We start from the raw sequence: 17,124 nt of genomic DNA on the forward strand, positions 1-17,124 counted from the left end.
GTTTCATCGACTTTATTTATATCCCTCTACACGACACGCTAAAGAGAATCCACTTCTCCACCCTTTTTCCTATTGCCCTTCGTTTACGAATTTTTCATCTCTCCTTTTCTGACGTTTATTTACGCCAGCTGCATTTATATTCGTTGCGCGTCGTCGCGTTTTATAGGCACTTCACGTAAGAACGGAATATCGATGTCTCTTACGTGGAGGTAATTCTACGAAATAATATGGAAACATTTATATACAGACACTAGAACCAAAGCGGTACCGCTATTTCCGTGGGGGTCGTTTGCCCGTAGCAAAGCGCGCCGGTGGGAGTACACTGGAAACAGAACTTTCCATAAATGATGGAAACTCGCAAATTTTCCGTTTGTTATTTTAATTAGAGCCTTCAGGCCATACTTAACGAGAATCTGGCTGTCTGCGTTTATATTGTGTACCTCTACAAAACGACAATCGAGCGTGGAGTATCGGTTTCTACATGACGCCCTGTAATCCGCGCCCCAATCGCGAAACAGAAAATTTCCACGCTGTGCATATTTCTTATTCGTCTACTTTCTTCGCTTTATAATTGTCGTCGCGAAAGATTATCAAGAATATGGCAATTTTTCTTCCTGTCTTTGTCCGTTGCTAAAAATCTACGGTTACGTGATATTAAAATATCACGAGGGAACATACGGTGGCGAACAAAAGTACCGGCACACGCTTTGAAACAGAATTAATTTTTTTTTTAATTGAACCAAACGATTTGAATTTTTCTGACGACGCGTAAAGAGAGAAAAAATTCTATCTTCCTTATTTGCGCATCAATTAATAGATTTCGTGGAAATTTATCGCTTAAATATTCATTAGAAGCCTAAAAGAAGAAGAATAAAAAGATGGTAAAAAATCACCTTTACCATTATCCTTCGCGATTCCGACCAACCGCAGTGTTTCGGAAAATTTTTTACACGTCACCAGGTAAATTGGTCCTGGTAATTCTTAAAAAAAAATTCAAGCTGTTTGGCTCGATCTTAAATAGCAGCTATTCCGTTTTAAAAGTTCTAGCGGTATTTTTACTCCTGATTGTACACGTGTATACATAAATGAAGAAACGCAGGAAGCGACTGGTAAAACGGTACTGTTAAATTTACTTTCCGTAAAAAGGATTTTTAGTTCGAAAAGCGTCGCGATAGAAAGGTGTACCGTAAAGAAAAAAAAGTCTCGACTGTTTTTTATAGTTTTTTTAGAATCAGTCGTAAAAATTTTTAGTCAGTCTTACTGGCTAAAAGTGGTACAGTTTTTTTTCCGTTACTTCGAAAAGGATAGTGGAACTAGTTTTTTGCCGTTAGAAGGAACAGTTAAAAAAGCAGCGGAGAAATAATTTACAGTGGTAACTTTTTACGTTTGGTCGCTTCAAGAAAGAAGATAAAACAGGAACCATCCTGTCAGCAAAATTTGTTCACCTATCATGTAAAAAATATACGCGACGATACAAACGTTTCAAACATTAAATTCAATGTTTTCTCGAAAACAAACGGTCCTGCTAGAAACTTAGAAAAATTCGTTACTTGGGAAGTTGACTTTTCAACTTCCTTTTTTCTTCAAGTAACGCTTTTTTCTCTTTAAGAATACGCATGCAAACAATTTTTAAAAAGTGTTGCTAGAATTTACGACGTTTTTTTACTGTAAAAAACCTTGGTAGATTTTTTTCACAAAATACATCACCTGAAAAAATGCTTACAATATTTCCCATGTATTATAACCTTTATGAACTCCATGTTATAGCTTTGACTTCGTTCGTACTACTGTACAATTATACCGAGTGATCCGATGTTTCTCGAAGTCGAAACTAATTCTCTGGGCTAGTATGAAAAATTACTCATACGTATATCCATCTAAATCTTTCGGATACTTTTCTTTCTATAAGATCTCAAATTATACCAATGTTCGTAGTTCTTAGATAATCATTGAAACACGTCCTATTAACCTTACTTCTAAAGATAATATTACGCGATTGATGTTACCGACACTCGGTACAATGTCAATATATAAAATTTGTTGTATGATAATTAACTAATACAGGATCGGAAAATCTATTACAACGGTTGCAAAAGATAGGCCGACACAAAGCCCGAGCAAGACGCAGATGGAGCCAATATTGATTAAATACTACATGGAATATTTTGAAATCTGATATTTTAATTTGTAAATAGAGCATATTATTCCCAGTGCGATGCATTGTGATGGCGGTGTCTGTAGGGTTCAGAAGGACCGCTTTTAATGACCCGGACGTGCGTGTATAGTTCCACCTAGCACTGTCGTATTCGATTACAACCTCTATGCTGTATACTCCATGCTCTCCGTAAACTCAAAGTAATTCTCTTTCCAATTCTTCCACTCCTTTCACCCTTTTCAAGTTCGGCTCACGTTACCATACCGATAGACTCGCGCTGATTTCTTCGATTACTTGCACGTACTTGCTCGCCTATGCTCCTTCAAATCACCTACCAGTTATCCCGATGTACAGCTGCCGGCTTTCTTTTCATCGTAACAAGTGCCCAGCGAATACTCAACATGTACTAACTGCGCTGAGGATAACGGAAACGAACGCCCTGATCAAAGTGACCGATAACATCCACGGAAGACACCTGGAAGTCGGAGTCATCCGAATCGCAACAGCCCCTGTTACTTCCACGCGACGTTCCAGGACCGCGCGAAAAAGTGCCGTTCTCCAGGCACCTGAAATCGGAAACGGGACCTGCCACTACGACAAACACGAGATAGCGTTCATCACAGCGACCTGTCGACAAAACGATACAAGGACACGACAGAGGCTGTATCGAGCAAAGCAATCGTCAGTGAGTCGACGTATCGCCGATTTCTCGTCGAATTATCGGACGCGACTCGTCCATTCGTTCGATAGCGACAAAATACGACGCAGTGCGGTACTTCATATCGAAAACCACGCCAGGCCCTTCCGTCTTCAACGAACCTCGACGCCTCGCCTCCGCTCGACGCGAGCAGTTGAAGGCGAGATTTGAGACGATGACCGAGCAAGGAGTGATGCGGCCAGTGAAAAGTCCATGGGCATCGTCTCTGCACGTTATACCAAAGAAGAACGAAGGCCTACGACATCGCGGCGACCGTGTGTTGAACGCCTGCATCGTACCGACAGGCATCCACCGCCGCATATCGAAGACGTCGCGTAACATCTGCACGGATTTGACAACAAGCGGACGGCGCTTTACCCCGCATCGAAACGACAAACCCGCAGATACCGAACTCTCTCGCAACCGCACTCGAAAACAGCAAAGAAGACAAAGCAAAGCAGAGGACAACTCAAATCATGTTGTTATTTTGCCTCGGAGTATCAAGATCGTTAGGATACACGTAATGTAAGAATAAATAAACTCCGAGCAAAACAATGTTGCCGCTACGTGTATAAATAAACGGACGCGATCGCAAAGAAGAGTTACGTTCAGTTGTCGATCAGTTATCAAACAGTTATCAACGAATTATCGATCTAATTAACGAGTCATTATCCTATTTTACGACTTATACACAGTACGAGCGTCTCAGCGAATATGGTCTGTATACTAATTTATTATTTTAAATATATTCGACGGTTTCAACAACGAGCAATCTCGTTCAATGAATCTCACGGTCAAACGTCGTCCTCTACACAAGTCCTCTACAGTTCTTTTACTGTCGCAGTATCGTAATGTTCTTTCCCTAAACTAGCCGAAATATATTCCGAAACATGCAGAAATAACTTACCAAGATATATTATTCTTCTTTATTGGCGTTGCGATTGGACATATATATATATATATATATATATATATATATATATATATATATATATATATATATATATATATATATATATATATATATATATATATATATATATATATATATATATATATATATATATATATATATATATATATATATATATATATATATATATATATATATATATATATATATATATATATATATATATATATATATATATATATATATATATATATATATATATATATATATATATATATATATATATATATATATATATATATATATATATATATATATATATATATATATATATATATATATATATATATATATATATATATATATATATATATATATATATATATATATATATATATATATATATATATATATATATATATATATATATATATATATATATATATATATATATATATATATATATATATATATATGTATGTATGTATATATGGCCTCAAATGCTCATTTATTGCTCATACTCGTAGATTAAATTACGGCCTTACCATACAAGGCATAAAAGTTCCGCAGACGGAATTAGGCTCTTAACATCGGTCGGTAGTTGTATCTTTTAGATTGGTTATCATAGCAGGTTTGACCTCAGGACTTCGTGGTATCGCATCAGTCCGTGGTATCGCATCGCCATCGCGTGGTAGCAGCATCAGTCCGAGAGCCACCAATTTTATAATTATAAGCACTCTCAATTCCTTTCTGTTATGACACCTTTGGAACGTATATTTATAGGAAGCGCTCTGAGTTAAAGTTTAGAGAAAAGTTCTTGCGTAAAGTCGCGAAGCCTATGGCCCTCTGATGGACGAATGAGAAATATCCCTACAAATTTAAATATCCAATAAGTTTTAATGCGGAAACATTTGAATTTTAAATAAATGAAATGTAACAATCAAGAATTTCATATAATTTATCTATATGTATATCTTATTCGTGGTTTTCTGATATCAAGTCTGATAAAAATCAGAAAATTTAGATAACTTTGTGTACATATCATTGATTCAATCAGGAACTTGGAACCTTAACTAATTATCGATCATTGTCCAAAATGATAAATTATCAAAATGTCTTACGTGGCAATGTTATCGATTAATTTTTACTACGTAAACGAGACGAGTATTAAAAATAAAAATATATGGCAAAAAAAAATGATTATATTTATGTAATGAGTCGAATAGGTTGCGCAATTCCGTACGTTCATTCAATCTATAGTCAATCGTGCTCCAATTAAAGAAATTCTTTTACAATTTCATTCTATTACAAATAGTTGATTATTTGATTTACTTACAACGTTATCAATTATATATACAGATGAACCCACTTATAAGTCGCGCAATTTCCGTCAATGAACGACTGTCACTTGGTTATATCATACGACAATTTCGAGTATCATCCCAAAACATGGTTATCGCCGTAAGTTTTATTTCGTTAGTTTTAAAGAATAATGACATAAATTACATGATATTATCACTACAATTATTGCAATTGATGTATAAATATATAAAAATACTATAATTCTTTTTGTAAATATGAATTATACATATATGTTGATGTGCTTATATAGGCAGGACAAAAACTACCCACAATTGATCTTTTTGAAGACTCTCCTGCAAATAAAGTGAATCTTGCTAAAATTGCAAATGGGAAAAAGATTATAATTTTTGGAGTGCCAGGAGCTTTCACACCAGGATGTTCCAAGGTATATATTTTCGAGTCTATTCAAAAATCGATTTAATGTATTCAATGTATTAATAACTATCCTTGCTTACTGAGTAACTGAATAAATAAAGGAACAAATAATATTAAATTAGTGTTATGTAGTAAATATTATAAGTATGTTAATATTTATTAAGCATTAAGGTAGTAAAACTAAGTTTTTTTTAACTATAAGAAAGTTATATTCTATGTATATAGGACAAAAATATTTCTATAGTAAAACATTTACTTTTGTATTTAAAAGAAATAGTATGGTGGATATTATATTTAAAAATTTTATATTATTTTAGACACATCTTCCTGGTTATATACAGAAAGCTAATGAATTAAAATCTAAAGGAGTTGCAGAAATTTTTTGTATTTCTGTAAATGATCCGTTTGTAATGGCAGCATGGGGTAAAGAACATGGAGCAGAAGGAAAAGTAAGATTATATTTTATTTATTGTATATATTTTGTATGTAACATCATTTTTATCAGTAAATTTTATACTTTCTCGTACAGGTACGTATGCTGGCAGATCCAGCAGCTCAATTTACAGATGCGATGGAACTGGCAGTAGATTTACCAGTACTGGGTGGAAGAAGAAGTAAACGATATTCTATGCTCCTTGAAGATGGAGTAGTTAAGGAGTTGAACGTTGAGCCTGATAATACAGGTCTTTCTTGTTCCTTGGCTGAAAATATTAAACTTTAGAAAATATAACATAGCAGTTTATTATGTAGTAAGTTATAAACAGATGCTTTGATCAATTTATAAATTCTGCCATATATAATACGTATATAATAAAATGATTATTCATTACCCAGAATTATAATGTGTCAAATAAATTATTCCATGTGCCTTAATTTTACGTAATATGCTTTATTTCATGTCCATTATTTCACATATGTACTTCTGATTCTTAAATATTGTTGTTTATATTTATCTCATATTTTTGCCCGTATAACAAAACAAGAAAAAATAATTTCACTCAATATTTATACATAAAATTATAATTAAAATATTTACTTAATCTTATAATACTAAGAACTATTATACACACACACACACACACATACGTATATACATATGTAAAATAATATTTATAGAAGTATCGTTTGTAAATTTGTATTTAATTGAAAGTGAAGTGTGTTGACAACATTTCGTCACTAGCTTCACTGCAGTTAGAAAACCAATTGTTGACGTATAATGCTTGTTTGTGTTGGAAACTTTATGGCGCCAATTATACCACTTTACTGTTAGCTGTAAATTTTTTAAAATTGTTTTTAAAAATGCCGGCGTTTTTGAAGCATATCGAAGTAGAAAACTTTAAGTCTTACAGAGGAAAGCTTATTATAGGACCTCTAAAATCCTTTACTGCTGTTGTTGGACCAAATGGATCCGGTAGGTTATGTTCTTTTATATTAGTATATGGAAAACTTCTAATAATTTCAGACCTATTATGCATTATATATTTGTTTTTAATATAGGAAAATCTAATTTTATGGACGCAATTAGTTTTGTTATGGGAGAAAAAACAAGTAGTCTCCGAGTAAAACGGTTTAGTGAGTTGATACATGGAGCTTCAATAGGAATGCCAGTTGCACGAAGGTATTTCTGGATGTTATAGACTAAAAATTTTTGTAATTATTTTAACAGCATTTATACTTACTTGTACATACTTTAACCTTTACATACTTTTAATATTATAAACTATACTTTCATATCTTCAAGTTTCAATTATTTTAGATATATAATTTTTGTTTTTATTTCTATGCTAAATTACGCTTTTATTTCTAATCATAAGACATCAAACTTCTACATATTTCAAAGTTACATATAAAGTATTTTTTGAATTTATTAAAATATTAAAAGAAAAGACTTATTATGACATACATTTATTAAAAGTTTTTATATAAATATCTTATTTGCTTAAATACACTATAATTTTCTTTTTTCTTTTACATATTTTAAAGAAATAGTAATATCTAAAATTTAATAATTTTTGTTCTTTCTCTTTTACAACATGAGAAAAAAATTGTATAAAAAACAACATCTAAAATAATTGTATTTAATTTTGTTTTTGAATATAACTTTATAATATATTATAAGATAAAGAAAAAGTGCAAGTATATAAATTTTTATACAGTTTGATTTAATAATTTTCAACAAACTAATTCAATTTTTAAATAAATTAACTTCCTTCTTTCTGAATGTGTATAAATTTGTATTTAAAGGAAATAGAAATAATTCTTTTTAATTTTATTATTTAAAATGTATCAGAATATAAATATAAGTTAGAGAGTAACTTAAAATTAAATCATATGCTTAATTGTAATATGGGTATTTTGTTTAATAGGAAACAGTGAAATATTCCATAAGGGAATAAAGTTATAAAAAAATATTTTCAAAGAAATTGTTTAGTACATAGGAGGACATTAGGTGATATAAATAACATTATTTTGAGTGTAGAAATAGAAGAGATGTCAAAGTCGAGTCAATTTTTTAAAAATAGTAATATTATGTAAAGTATTCATAATATGGTGGCATTTGTTGAGATACAAATAATAAATTAGATCTAAAGCAGTCAAATCAATGCAAATCATTAGCTAACACCTTTGAATGATGCCAATTATGCTATGCACTATAAATAAAGATCAAGCTTCTTTTCTTGTTTTATATGTCTTAGATTCATATCTTTATATTCTAACAGCTAGTTTAAGAGATGTCTTTATTGAGACAAAAATTCAAAAGTGCAATTTAACCATTCTTCTAACCTTTATAGCACCAGTTTCTTTGCTATATGACACTTCCAGTGTCCTTGAACAAGTCAATACTGACAGCTCTGGTCTGTTGGGATACTGTCTATGAAATTCTTCACTAAATCTCATATTCCACTGTTTTCAGTTAAACAAAATACCCTATACATATATATGCATATATCTGCATTTATAAACATAATATTTATAAGCATAATCTGCGTATCAAATGTATTTACGTATATGATACATCTTATGCAGTCATTATAAATTACAGTGCATCTGTAACTGCTGTGTTTGAACTAGAAGATGGGACCGAAAAAAGTTTTATACGTTCTGTACAAGGCTCTTCTTCGGAACACAGAATAAATAACAATGTAAGTTTTATATATTTCTTAGTTAGTTTAGTTAGAAATTTAATTTGAATGGAAATTTACAAATTTTCATGTGTATTATGTAGGTAGTTACTAGCCAAGTATATCTCAATGAGTTAGAACAACTTGGTATTAATGTCAAAGCAAAAAATTTCCTTGTATTTCAAGGAGCTGTAGAATCAATAGCAATGAAAAATCCAAAAGAACGTACTGCACTTTTTGAAGAAATTAGTAATTCTGGAGCATTAAAGGCAGAATATGAAAGGTAACTTATATACATAAACTTGCACATATATTTTTTATGCAATATTATCTACAGTCATATTAGTAATTTCGATATGTACATCTATTTAATTGTATATTAATTGCATATATATATATACAATTAATATATATAATTAATAATATATAATATAATAATATATATAATACAATATAATAATATATATAATATAAATTATAATATAATATATGTATATATATATAATTGTGTATGTATATACATATAGGAGGATTATTAATAAAAATGTATTTATCATTAACTAAGGGTAATCTTTATTTTAACGTATTATATAACACTTCAGTGTATCTAAAAGATAAATAATATACTGTGTAATATTTCATCTTTTTTTAAATCAGTTTCTGATAAACATGTTGCAATTATAAATAGATTTTTTACTTTTATAGATTAAGAACGGAAATGTTAAAAGCAGAAGAAGAAACTCAATTTTCATATCAGAAAAAGAAAGGTATTGCTGCTGAAAGAAAAGAAGCAAAACTAGAAAAAGAAGAAGCTGAAAAGTATCAACGTTTAAAGGAAGAATATGTAGGTCATTTATTTACTCATTAATTTCAAATTTAAACAAATTATATAATTTATAGATCCATTATTGAATCAATTTTAAATGACTTAATATTATCTGTTTCATTGTAGATAGAAAAACAAGTAGAGCTTCAATTATTTCGTTTATTTCATAATGAAAAGAGTACAGAGAATTTGGAAGTTTCACAGAAAAAGAAACAACATGAAATAGAAAAGATTGAGAAGAAGAAGGAAAAAGCAGAAGAATTATTAAAGGAGAAAAAGAAAGAAGCTGGGAAATTAGGGAGGGATCTTGCTAAAATCGAACAGGATATTAGAGAAGTAGAAGTTGAAATAACAAAGAAAAGACCCACATTCATCAAAGCAAAAGAACGTGTTGCACACATGCAAAAAAAAGTAGAATCTGCTCGGAAGTCACTAGCTCAAGCACGTATTGCAGATGAAGCTCATAAGAAAGATATACACGAACTTCAAGAAGAACTGCGACAAGTAGAAGATGCTAAAGCAGCTTATGAAGCAAGTATTGCTGGACAATCACAATTACAAGGAAGAGATGTGCAACTTGAAGATGAACAGGTAAGAAAATTCAAATGGGATTTATATATAAAAATATTTTTCAAAATATGTCATCGCAAAGTAAGATTATAAATCATTTTTCTAATTCTAATATTTTTCTCATTTTTCTAATATTATGTTATAATAATCCTATTTAATTAAAGTTACAATAATTATATATATCTCAAAATTTAAAGACCAAAGTAGTCATTATTATAATCATTATATTAAATATTAATTTAAGGTGAGGGAGTATAATCGTTTGAAAGAGGAAGCAGGTAAACAATCAGCGAGATATTTACAACTTCTTGATTCTATTAATCGGGAGCAAAAATCTGATCAAGATAGACTTGATAATGAAGGAAGAAAAAAGACAGAAATAGAGAATAAACATAAACAAAAAGGTCATATGCGAGATGAAGCTCTTAAAAGAGTAGAAAAATTAGAAGAACATATAAGGACGTCAGAAGCTGCCTTAGAAGATCAAAAAAAGTTGCGGGCCGACTTACAATCTGATGTTGGTACATCAAAAGATAAAATACAAAATTTACAGCGGGAATTAGAGAGCATTTCAGAGCAGCTAGGTGACGCAAAGGTTGATAAACATGAAGTATCAAGAACTAAAAAGAAAACTGAGATCGTAGAAAATTTTAAGCGCCTCTTTCCTGGAGTAGTAAGTAACAAATTAGATTTAATATTTTACTTATAAATCATTTTCTTACAAATTATTATTTCACCAGTCTAGCAATGTAATTGTCATGTAATTACTATTGTTATTATTATTTCTTAGTATGATCGCATGTACAATATGTGTGAACCTATTCATAAAAGGTACAATGTTGCAATTACAAAAGTTCTTGGCAAATATATGGAAGCTATAGTTGTTGATACTGAAAAAACAGCTAGACAATGTATCCAGTATCTTAAAGAGCAATATCTCGAACCAGAAACATTTCTTCCTCTTGATTACATCCAAACAAAGCCATTAAAAGAAAGACTTAGGTATGTAGCGTAAAAATAACTTTAGACATCAGCTGCATAATTTTTTAAATATTTAGAAGAGTCATTATTTCTATTCTTAACAGTATATCTTTGTATATTTTCTTACTTCTCCCTTCATATTACAAAGATTGTAGTAATTTCTAATTTCTAATTAGTTTTAATTCCTTCTGTTACGATTGATTTCTTCTTTCTCTCTTTTTGTTTTAGAAATATACAAGAGCCTAAAAATGTAAAATTGTTATATGATGTGTTACATTTTTCACCTAAAGATATTGACAGAGCTGTATTATTTGCTACAAATAATGCACTTGTATGTGAAACACCTGAAGATGCAAATAAAGTAGCTTATGAAATGGATAAAAAAGCAAGATACGATGTATGTGTGTATAGAATAACTAATTTTTTAAAAAGTTACAATAATTAATATATGCATGTAATTACAGTGTGTTGCATTAGATGGAACATTTTATCAGAAAGCAGGTATTATATCTGGTGGTAGTTTAGATCTTGCAAAGAAAGCGAAAAGATGGGATGAGAAACAAATGTCTCAATTAAAGGCACAAAAAGTAAGACACTCTATTTTCATATACAGCGTACTTGTATATTTTACTGTACAAAATTGTTCTGCAGTATATGTTAAATATTTTGTAGGAAAAATTAACAGAAGAATTACGTGAATCTTTGAAAAAATCAAGAAAAGAATCTGAATTAAATACAGTTGAATCTCAAATACGAGGATTGGAAACACGTTTAAAATATAATAAAAGCGATCTTACTGCTACGGTAAATAATATAATTTATAATGCTATAAAACTGCAATTATAGTAATAATAACAGTATTTTAACATATCTTTTATGCTTATTGAAAATTATACGTATTACAGCAAAAACAAATTTCGGAACTTGAAACAGAATTAGATGCTCTTCAGAACGAATTAAATATGTTTGGTGTATGTAGATCTTTTATATCTTATTACACTTATGTAAGAATGTTTACTAATTTGATATATCCTTTGTATATAGCCAACAATAACTGTAATTGAAAAAACTATGGCTGAGAGAGATCAAGAAATACAGAATATCAAGGAAAAGATGAATAATGTTGAAGATGATGTATTTGCCAGCTTTTGTGAACAAATAGGTGTATCTAATATTCGACAATATGAAGAAAGGGAATTACGGTATGTGTACTTAAATTTGATAAATATGATATTAAGTTTAATAAATATAAATAAAGTTCTTTAATATAGGAACCTTGTTTCTTTATGTCAATTAATTTTTAAGTAATGAATGTATTATAACTACAATATATAAGATATTAAAAATTTTCTAAAAGAATAGATACATTAAAAACACAAAAAAATGTATGAAAAATGAAAGAAAAATTTTATTTCACTTTATATCGTATACAAAATACATACTTCATACAAATATTGTATGCAAATTGCAATTATGTTTACTTCTAATAATTTCTGCGTTCATAAAAAATAATTTTTAAATAATAAACATCTCGAATTTCTTATTCATTTTTCTCTTTCTTCCTCATTATCTGGATAATAATATTTAATTATCTGAAAAATGTAGTTTATAATAACATTTATTAATACTTTAAATACAAATAAATTTGCTTTTCTGTCTCTTACATTACAATCTTCATTTTTATAGTATTCTTTAACTCAAAACGCTTACCCTTTACAAAGGTAAACAAAATATATTACCATTTCAATTTTTAGTGTAACAAGAAACTTAGTGTTTCATTCTCATGAACAAATTTTTTTATATTAGGAAAAGATAGAGAAAATAATTTTTCTTAGAATTGATTAATTCTTACAATTATACTTATAGATCACAACAAGAAAGAGCAAAGAAGAGGATGGAATTTGAAAATCAATGCAATCGCATTTATAATCAATTAGATTTTGAGAAACAACGTGATACAGAAAGTGAGTAGAATTTAACTTTATATGCGTACTTTTAAGAAATTTAATACTCGCTTTGCTAAATTAATATTTAATTGAAACCTATAAATGAGAATATGTAAAATTTAGGTAACGTATTACGATGGGAACGTGCCGTTCAAGATGCAGAAGATAAACTTGAATCTGCCCGGCAGACTGAATCTAATCAAAAAGCAGAAATAGATCACGATGAAACTCAAATGGAGCAATTGAAGTCCGCGCGAAACGCAAAAAAGATGGAAGTTGATCAAAAAGAAGATGAAATAGGCAAAGCTAGACGTGAAGTTGGAGCAATAGCGAAAGATATACAAGCTGCTCAGAAACAATTGAATGGTATTGAAACCAAAATTGAACAAAAAAAAGCTGAACGTCATGCTATTTTAATGCAATGTAAGGTATGTTGTAAAACAAGATGAAATTAATCAATCTATTGTTTAAGGATTTTATAGAAACAAATATATGAATGTAATGTTATATAGATGGAAGACATTGCAATTCCAATGCTTCATGGAAATATGGAAGATATAGCTAGTGAAACTACTACGACTAATAATTCGGAAACTAATAATGACTCATCCTTAAGTACTCACCAACAATATGAACGTGAAAAACGAATAACTGTAGATTATGCCCTCCTTCCTGAAAATTTGAAGGATATAGAAGAAGAAGATATTAAGAAAACTACTGACAAACTAACGAAAACGATTAATGATCTACAGAGTACTATTCAACGTATTCAAGCACCAAATATGAAGGTAACAAATATAATATTGCAAATAGAAAATTACAATTTAATCTTTTTTAAGATACTACATATAGTATACCTCAGATGAAGGGGATTTGTGAAGTTACACTAACTCTTCTTGCTAACTTAGTGAAAACAGCAACAAGTAACTCTAAAATCTCACAGTGAAAATATGTAAAAATAATAATTTTAAATGTCCAATAATTCGGTTACTAATGGAAATTTATATTCTTATGTTTTCCTTCCTTTATGCAACTAATAAGAGGGGACTGATAACATTTTTTAGATTGCATATTTAGTCTATTTCTCAGTCGATTACATGCATTGGAATGTGTTAATTTTTTGAAAGAATATTTTCTTTTTCCTTCTTGAAAATCTTCCATTCATAATGTTGATCTTTTTAAGGCTATTCAAAAGTTATATCTTGCTAAGGAGAAATTGCAAGAAACTAACGAAGAATTTGAACAGTCTCGTAAAAAAGCAAAAAAAGCAAAAACGCAATTTGAGAAAATCAAAAAAGAAAGACATGATAGATTTATGGCTTGTTTCGAGCATGTAGCTAATGAAATTGATCCAATTTATAAGGTTTGTATACGTTAAGTATATGAATTAAAAAAAGGTACATAAATATATCTATTATTTTAGAGTTTAGCAAAAAATCAATCCGCTCAAGCATTCCTTGGACCAGAAAATCCAGAAGAACCTTATTTGGATGGTATTAATTACAATTGTGTAGCGCCAGGAAAACGATTCCAACCAATGTCTAATTTATCTGGTGGAGAGAAAACTGTTGCGGCATTAGCCTTATTGTTTGCAATTCACAGGTATCTAGTTTCTAATTATTAAGTTCTTAAATTTTTACTTTGAAATAAATTTAAATCTAAAATTAATCTATTTCTTATTCATAATATATTTTACATTATATTAAATTATTATTAAATTATGTTAGATTATAATCTAATTTTATCAAATCTATAGTTTTCAACCTGCGCCATTCTTTGTTTTGGATGAAATCGATGCTGCACTGGATAATACTAACATAGGAAAAGTTGCTAGTTACATACGCGATAAAACAAGCTCTTTACAAACTATTGTCATATCTTTGAAAGAAGAATTTTATTCCCATGCTGATGCATTAATTGGTATTTGCCCTGATGTAAGTATAACTGAAAATTTATATCGTCCTAGCAAAATTACATCACATACATATATATTTTTTTAATTACAGGTTGGAGAGTGTTTGGAAAGTAAAGTATTAACTCTTGATTTAACTACATATCCCACGCACATTAATTGATAAAGAATATTTCGATTATAATTATACATATTTCAATTGTGTTTTATTTTGTCTTATTTTTCGCACGTAATAGTTTTGTTTTACATACAAGACATTTTAAAACTTCTTGTATCAGAATTTAGGAAAATAACCCATGAATGTCAAATCAAACAAATTTCAAAGAGTATTCGAATAATTCAATTTTTTATTTCTAATCTTTTTCTCTTTTTGGAAATATTGAGGTAATACTACTATCGTATTTTAATTATTTTGAAAATTTTTATTTTTATTTAAACTAGATTAATATAAAAAATTGCCTTTAGTAATGTAAAGTTGCTTGGTAATAAATTATTTGTATAAGTAATAGATTATCTATTAAATTAAAATAATATGTCAATTTTTAAGTTAAGTATATAAAATGTTTAAAAAATTATAATTTTTATATTGTAAGTCTGTAAACATGTACCTTTCTAGGATAAAAAATTTTATTATAATATACTGTTTATTAGTTTTTAAATGTTTATCCTTTATACAAGATGTGAAGCTAAAATAAGATGAAACTCAAAAATGAAAAGATTGCGTTTTCGGATTTGTTTTTTAGTTATTGATAATTAAAAATTAGCCGAAGTATCACTGTGCGCGAGCAAACCTCCTTACACGAATGCAAGTAGGTTAGTCTAAGCAGCGGGGTGCACAGGGATCCTCAAATCGAACGATACATGGGCGGCAACTTACCTCGTACAAGACGCAGAGGAGATTATGACATTCGAAACATTTGTTACGATGTTTGTCTAATTCGTTTCAGTGTTGGCTAAAAGATAGGTGTAAGAAAACTTTACCTATTAAAAACTGAAGGTGATTGAAAACTTGGAAAAGGAAGATGACAGAAGAAGTTTGCTATTTTATCACTTTAAAGCTTCCCTTGAATCATGTTATACCAGACAAAAAATTATCAATCCACCCAGTAACAATGAAATAATCTAAGCTAAGCATATTTCGTGGTTCACCCTGTACAAACATGAATATCTGTTGAAAAATATTGGTACAAATTTGACGAGTTCCAACATTATTTATTTAATATTATATTCTTTATATCGATCTTTTCATATTTTTAGACCAGCGGAGAATATTCAGAAAGTTTAGCATATTCATTTTCACTGGAAGAATGTCCTACGTCGCACGAGAAATGAGAAAAAACTTGCTCATTTTATGCTTAAAGCACAACGTTACCATTAGATGAAAAATTCGGAATTCTGTTTTCATAAGTGTAATATTAATAATCATAACGCATATTTTAATTAATCTGTGAGGATATGATTTTTATTCTTGTATTTGAAAGTATTTGTTTTTAACGACTTCGTTATGTCCTACAGAAACAACTGTGTACGTACAACGTGTAGTTTAATCGGAACACCAATGACGATGACACTGATGCAGATAACATTCCGAGATCTGTACGTAGTTTCCATTAAAACAAGTATGTAACGTATTTATTCCTGTATGACAGCCATGGAAGGAATTATAAGATTTTAATAATTTGTTCATTTTATTTCTACTGGTTCTGTTTCGCAGCCTTATTGAGTATTACTTAGAATTTATTGCTAAACTGACAATACAACTCATAAATATTCAGACGCTAGACAACTTACAGCAACAATACTTACATACACGAATGTAAGTAAAACGTATCAATTAACGAGAAACTGATAGTCAAAAATAATGCCTATAATCTTCCTAAAGAATCGACAAATAATACAATTTAATTATTTGTTTAAAAATTGATCGACAGCATATTCATTCGTATATCAACTGAAGCTTAGATGCTATCCCACAGTTGTGGAATTTACCTCCGCTGTAATATTGCGATAGAATTCAGCAGAACTTTAAACGTATCTTCTCTTCCTACATTACGTATATGTGTATAGTTCGTAAACTGTCAAATGCAACGTTTCTTTGCCTATGTGTGTGTTATCTTGCTACTCGAGAACCGTTGAATCGAATTTCTTTCCCATATAGGTACATCCTCGGTCAGGTTTTAAGCTATGTTTGGTTGAAATTGATTCTTATGGAGCCGAGCAGTGAAGATAAATGCGCGACAAGACAAGGAAAAAGCCGGAAACGTA

At 29.7% G+C, this 17,124-nt stretch overlaps 2 protein-coding genes across 4 annotated transcripts; both read left to right on the top strand.

Annotated features, from left to right (window-relative positions):
* Positions 1 to 3,470: 3,470 nt before the first annotated feature.
* Positions 3,471 to 6,375, top strand: LOC100744119 (peroxiredoxin-5, mitochondrial). Of its 2 annotated transcripts, none has more exons than XM_033324738.1 (5): positions 3,471 to 3,569; positions 5,125 to 5,226; positions 5,378 to 5,512; positions 5,820 to 5,951; positions 6,032 to 6,375. In XM_033324738.1, exons 1-5 carry the CDS (start codon positions 3,567 to 3,569, stop codon positions 6,221 to 6,223), a joined length of 564 nt encoding a protein of 187 aa, XP_033180629.1. In that variant the 5' UTR covers positions 3,471 to 3,566; the 3' UTR covers positions 6,224 to 6,375. The 2 variants fall into 2 exon arrangements, with proteins under 2 accessions (XP_033180629.1, XP_003485590.1); XM_003485542.3 differs by lacking the exon at positions 3,471 to 3,569 and adding an exon at positions 4,560 to 4,698.
* Positions 6,376 to 6,684: 309 nt separating this feature from the next.
* On the top strand, positions 6,685 to 15,188 carry LOC105682080 (structural maintenance of chromosomes protein 1A). Of its 2 annotated transcripts, XM_012394075.3 has the most exons (20): positions 6,685 to 6,913; positions 7,000 to 7,120; positions 8,546 to 8,645; positions 8,729 to 8,907; positions 9,330 to 9,468; positions 9,577 to 10,041; positions 10,265 to 10,693; positions 10,811 to 11,022; positions 11,230 to 11,398; positions 11,466 to 11,588; positions 11,674 to 11,805; positions 11,907 to 11,972; positions 12,046 to 12,203; positions 12,868 to 12,965; positions 13,071 to 13,375; positions 13,460 to 13,735; positions 14,131 to 14,310; positions 14,371 to 14,549; positions 14,704 to 14,881; positions 14,954 to 15,188. In XM_012394075.3, exons 1-20 carry the CDS (start codon positions 6,802 to 6,804, stop codon positions 15,020 to 15,022), a joined length of 3,690 nt encoding a protein of 1,229 aa, XP_012249498.1. In that variant the 5' UTR covers positions 6,685 to 6,801; the 3' UTR covers positions 15,023 to 15,188. The 2 variants fall into 2 exon arrangements, with proteins under 2 accessions (XP_012249498.1, XP_033180628.1); XM_033324737.1 differs by lacking the exons at positions 6,685 to 6,913; positions 7,000 to 7,120 and adding an exon at positions 7,882 to 7,951.
* The last annotated feature ends 1,936 nt before the right edge of the window (positions 15,189 to 17,124 follow it).

Source organism: Bombus impatiens, unplaced genomic scaffold, assembly GCF_000188095.3.
Source record: "Bombus impatiens unplaced genomic scaffold, BIMP_2.2 scf_0064, whole genome shotgun sequence".
Classification (NCBI taxonomy): domain Eukaryota; kingdom Metazoa; phylum Arthropoda; class Insecta; order Hymenoptera; family Apidae; genus Bombus; species Bombus impatiens.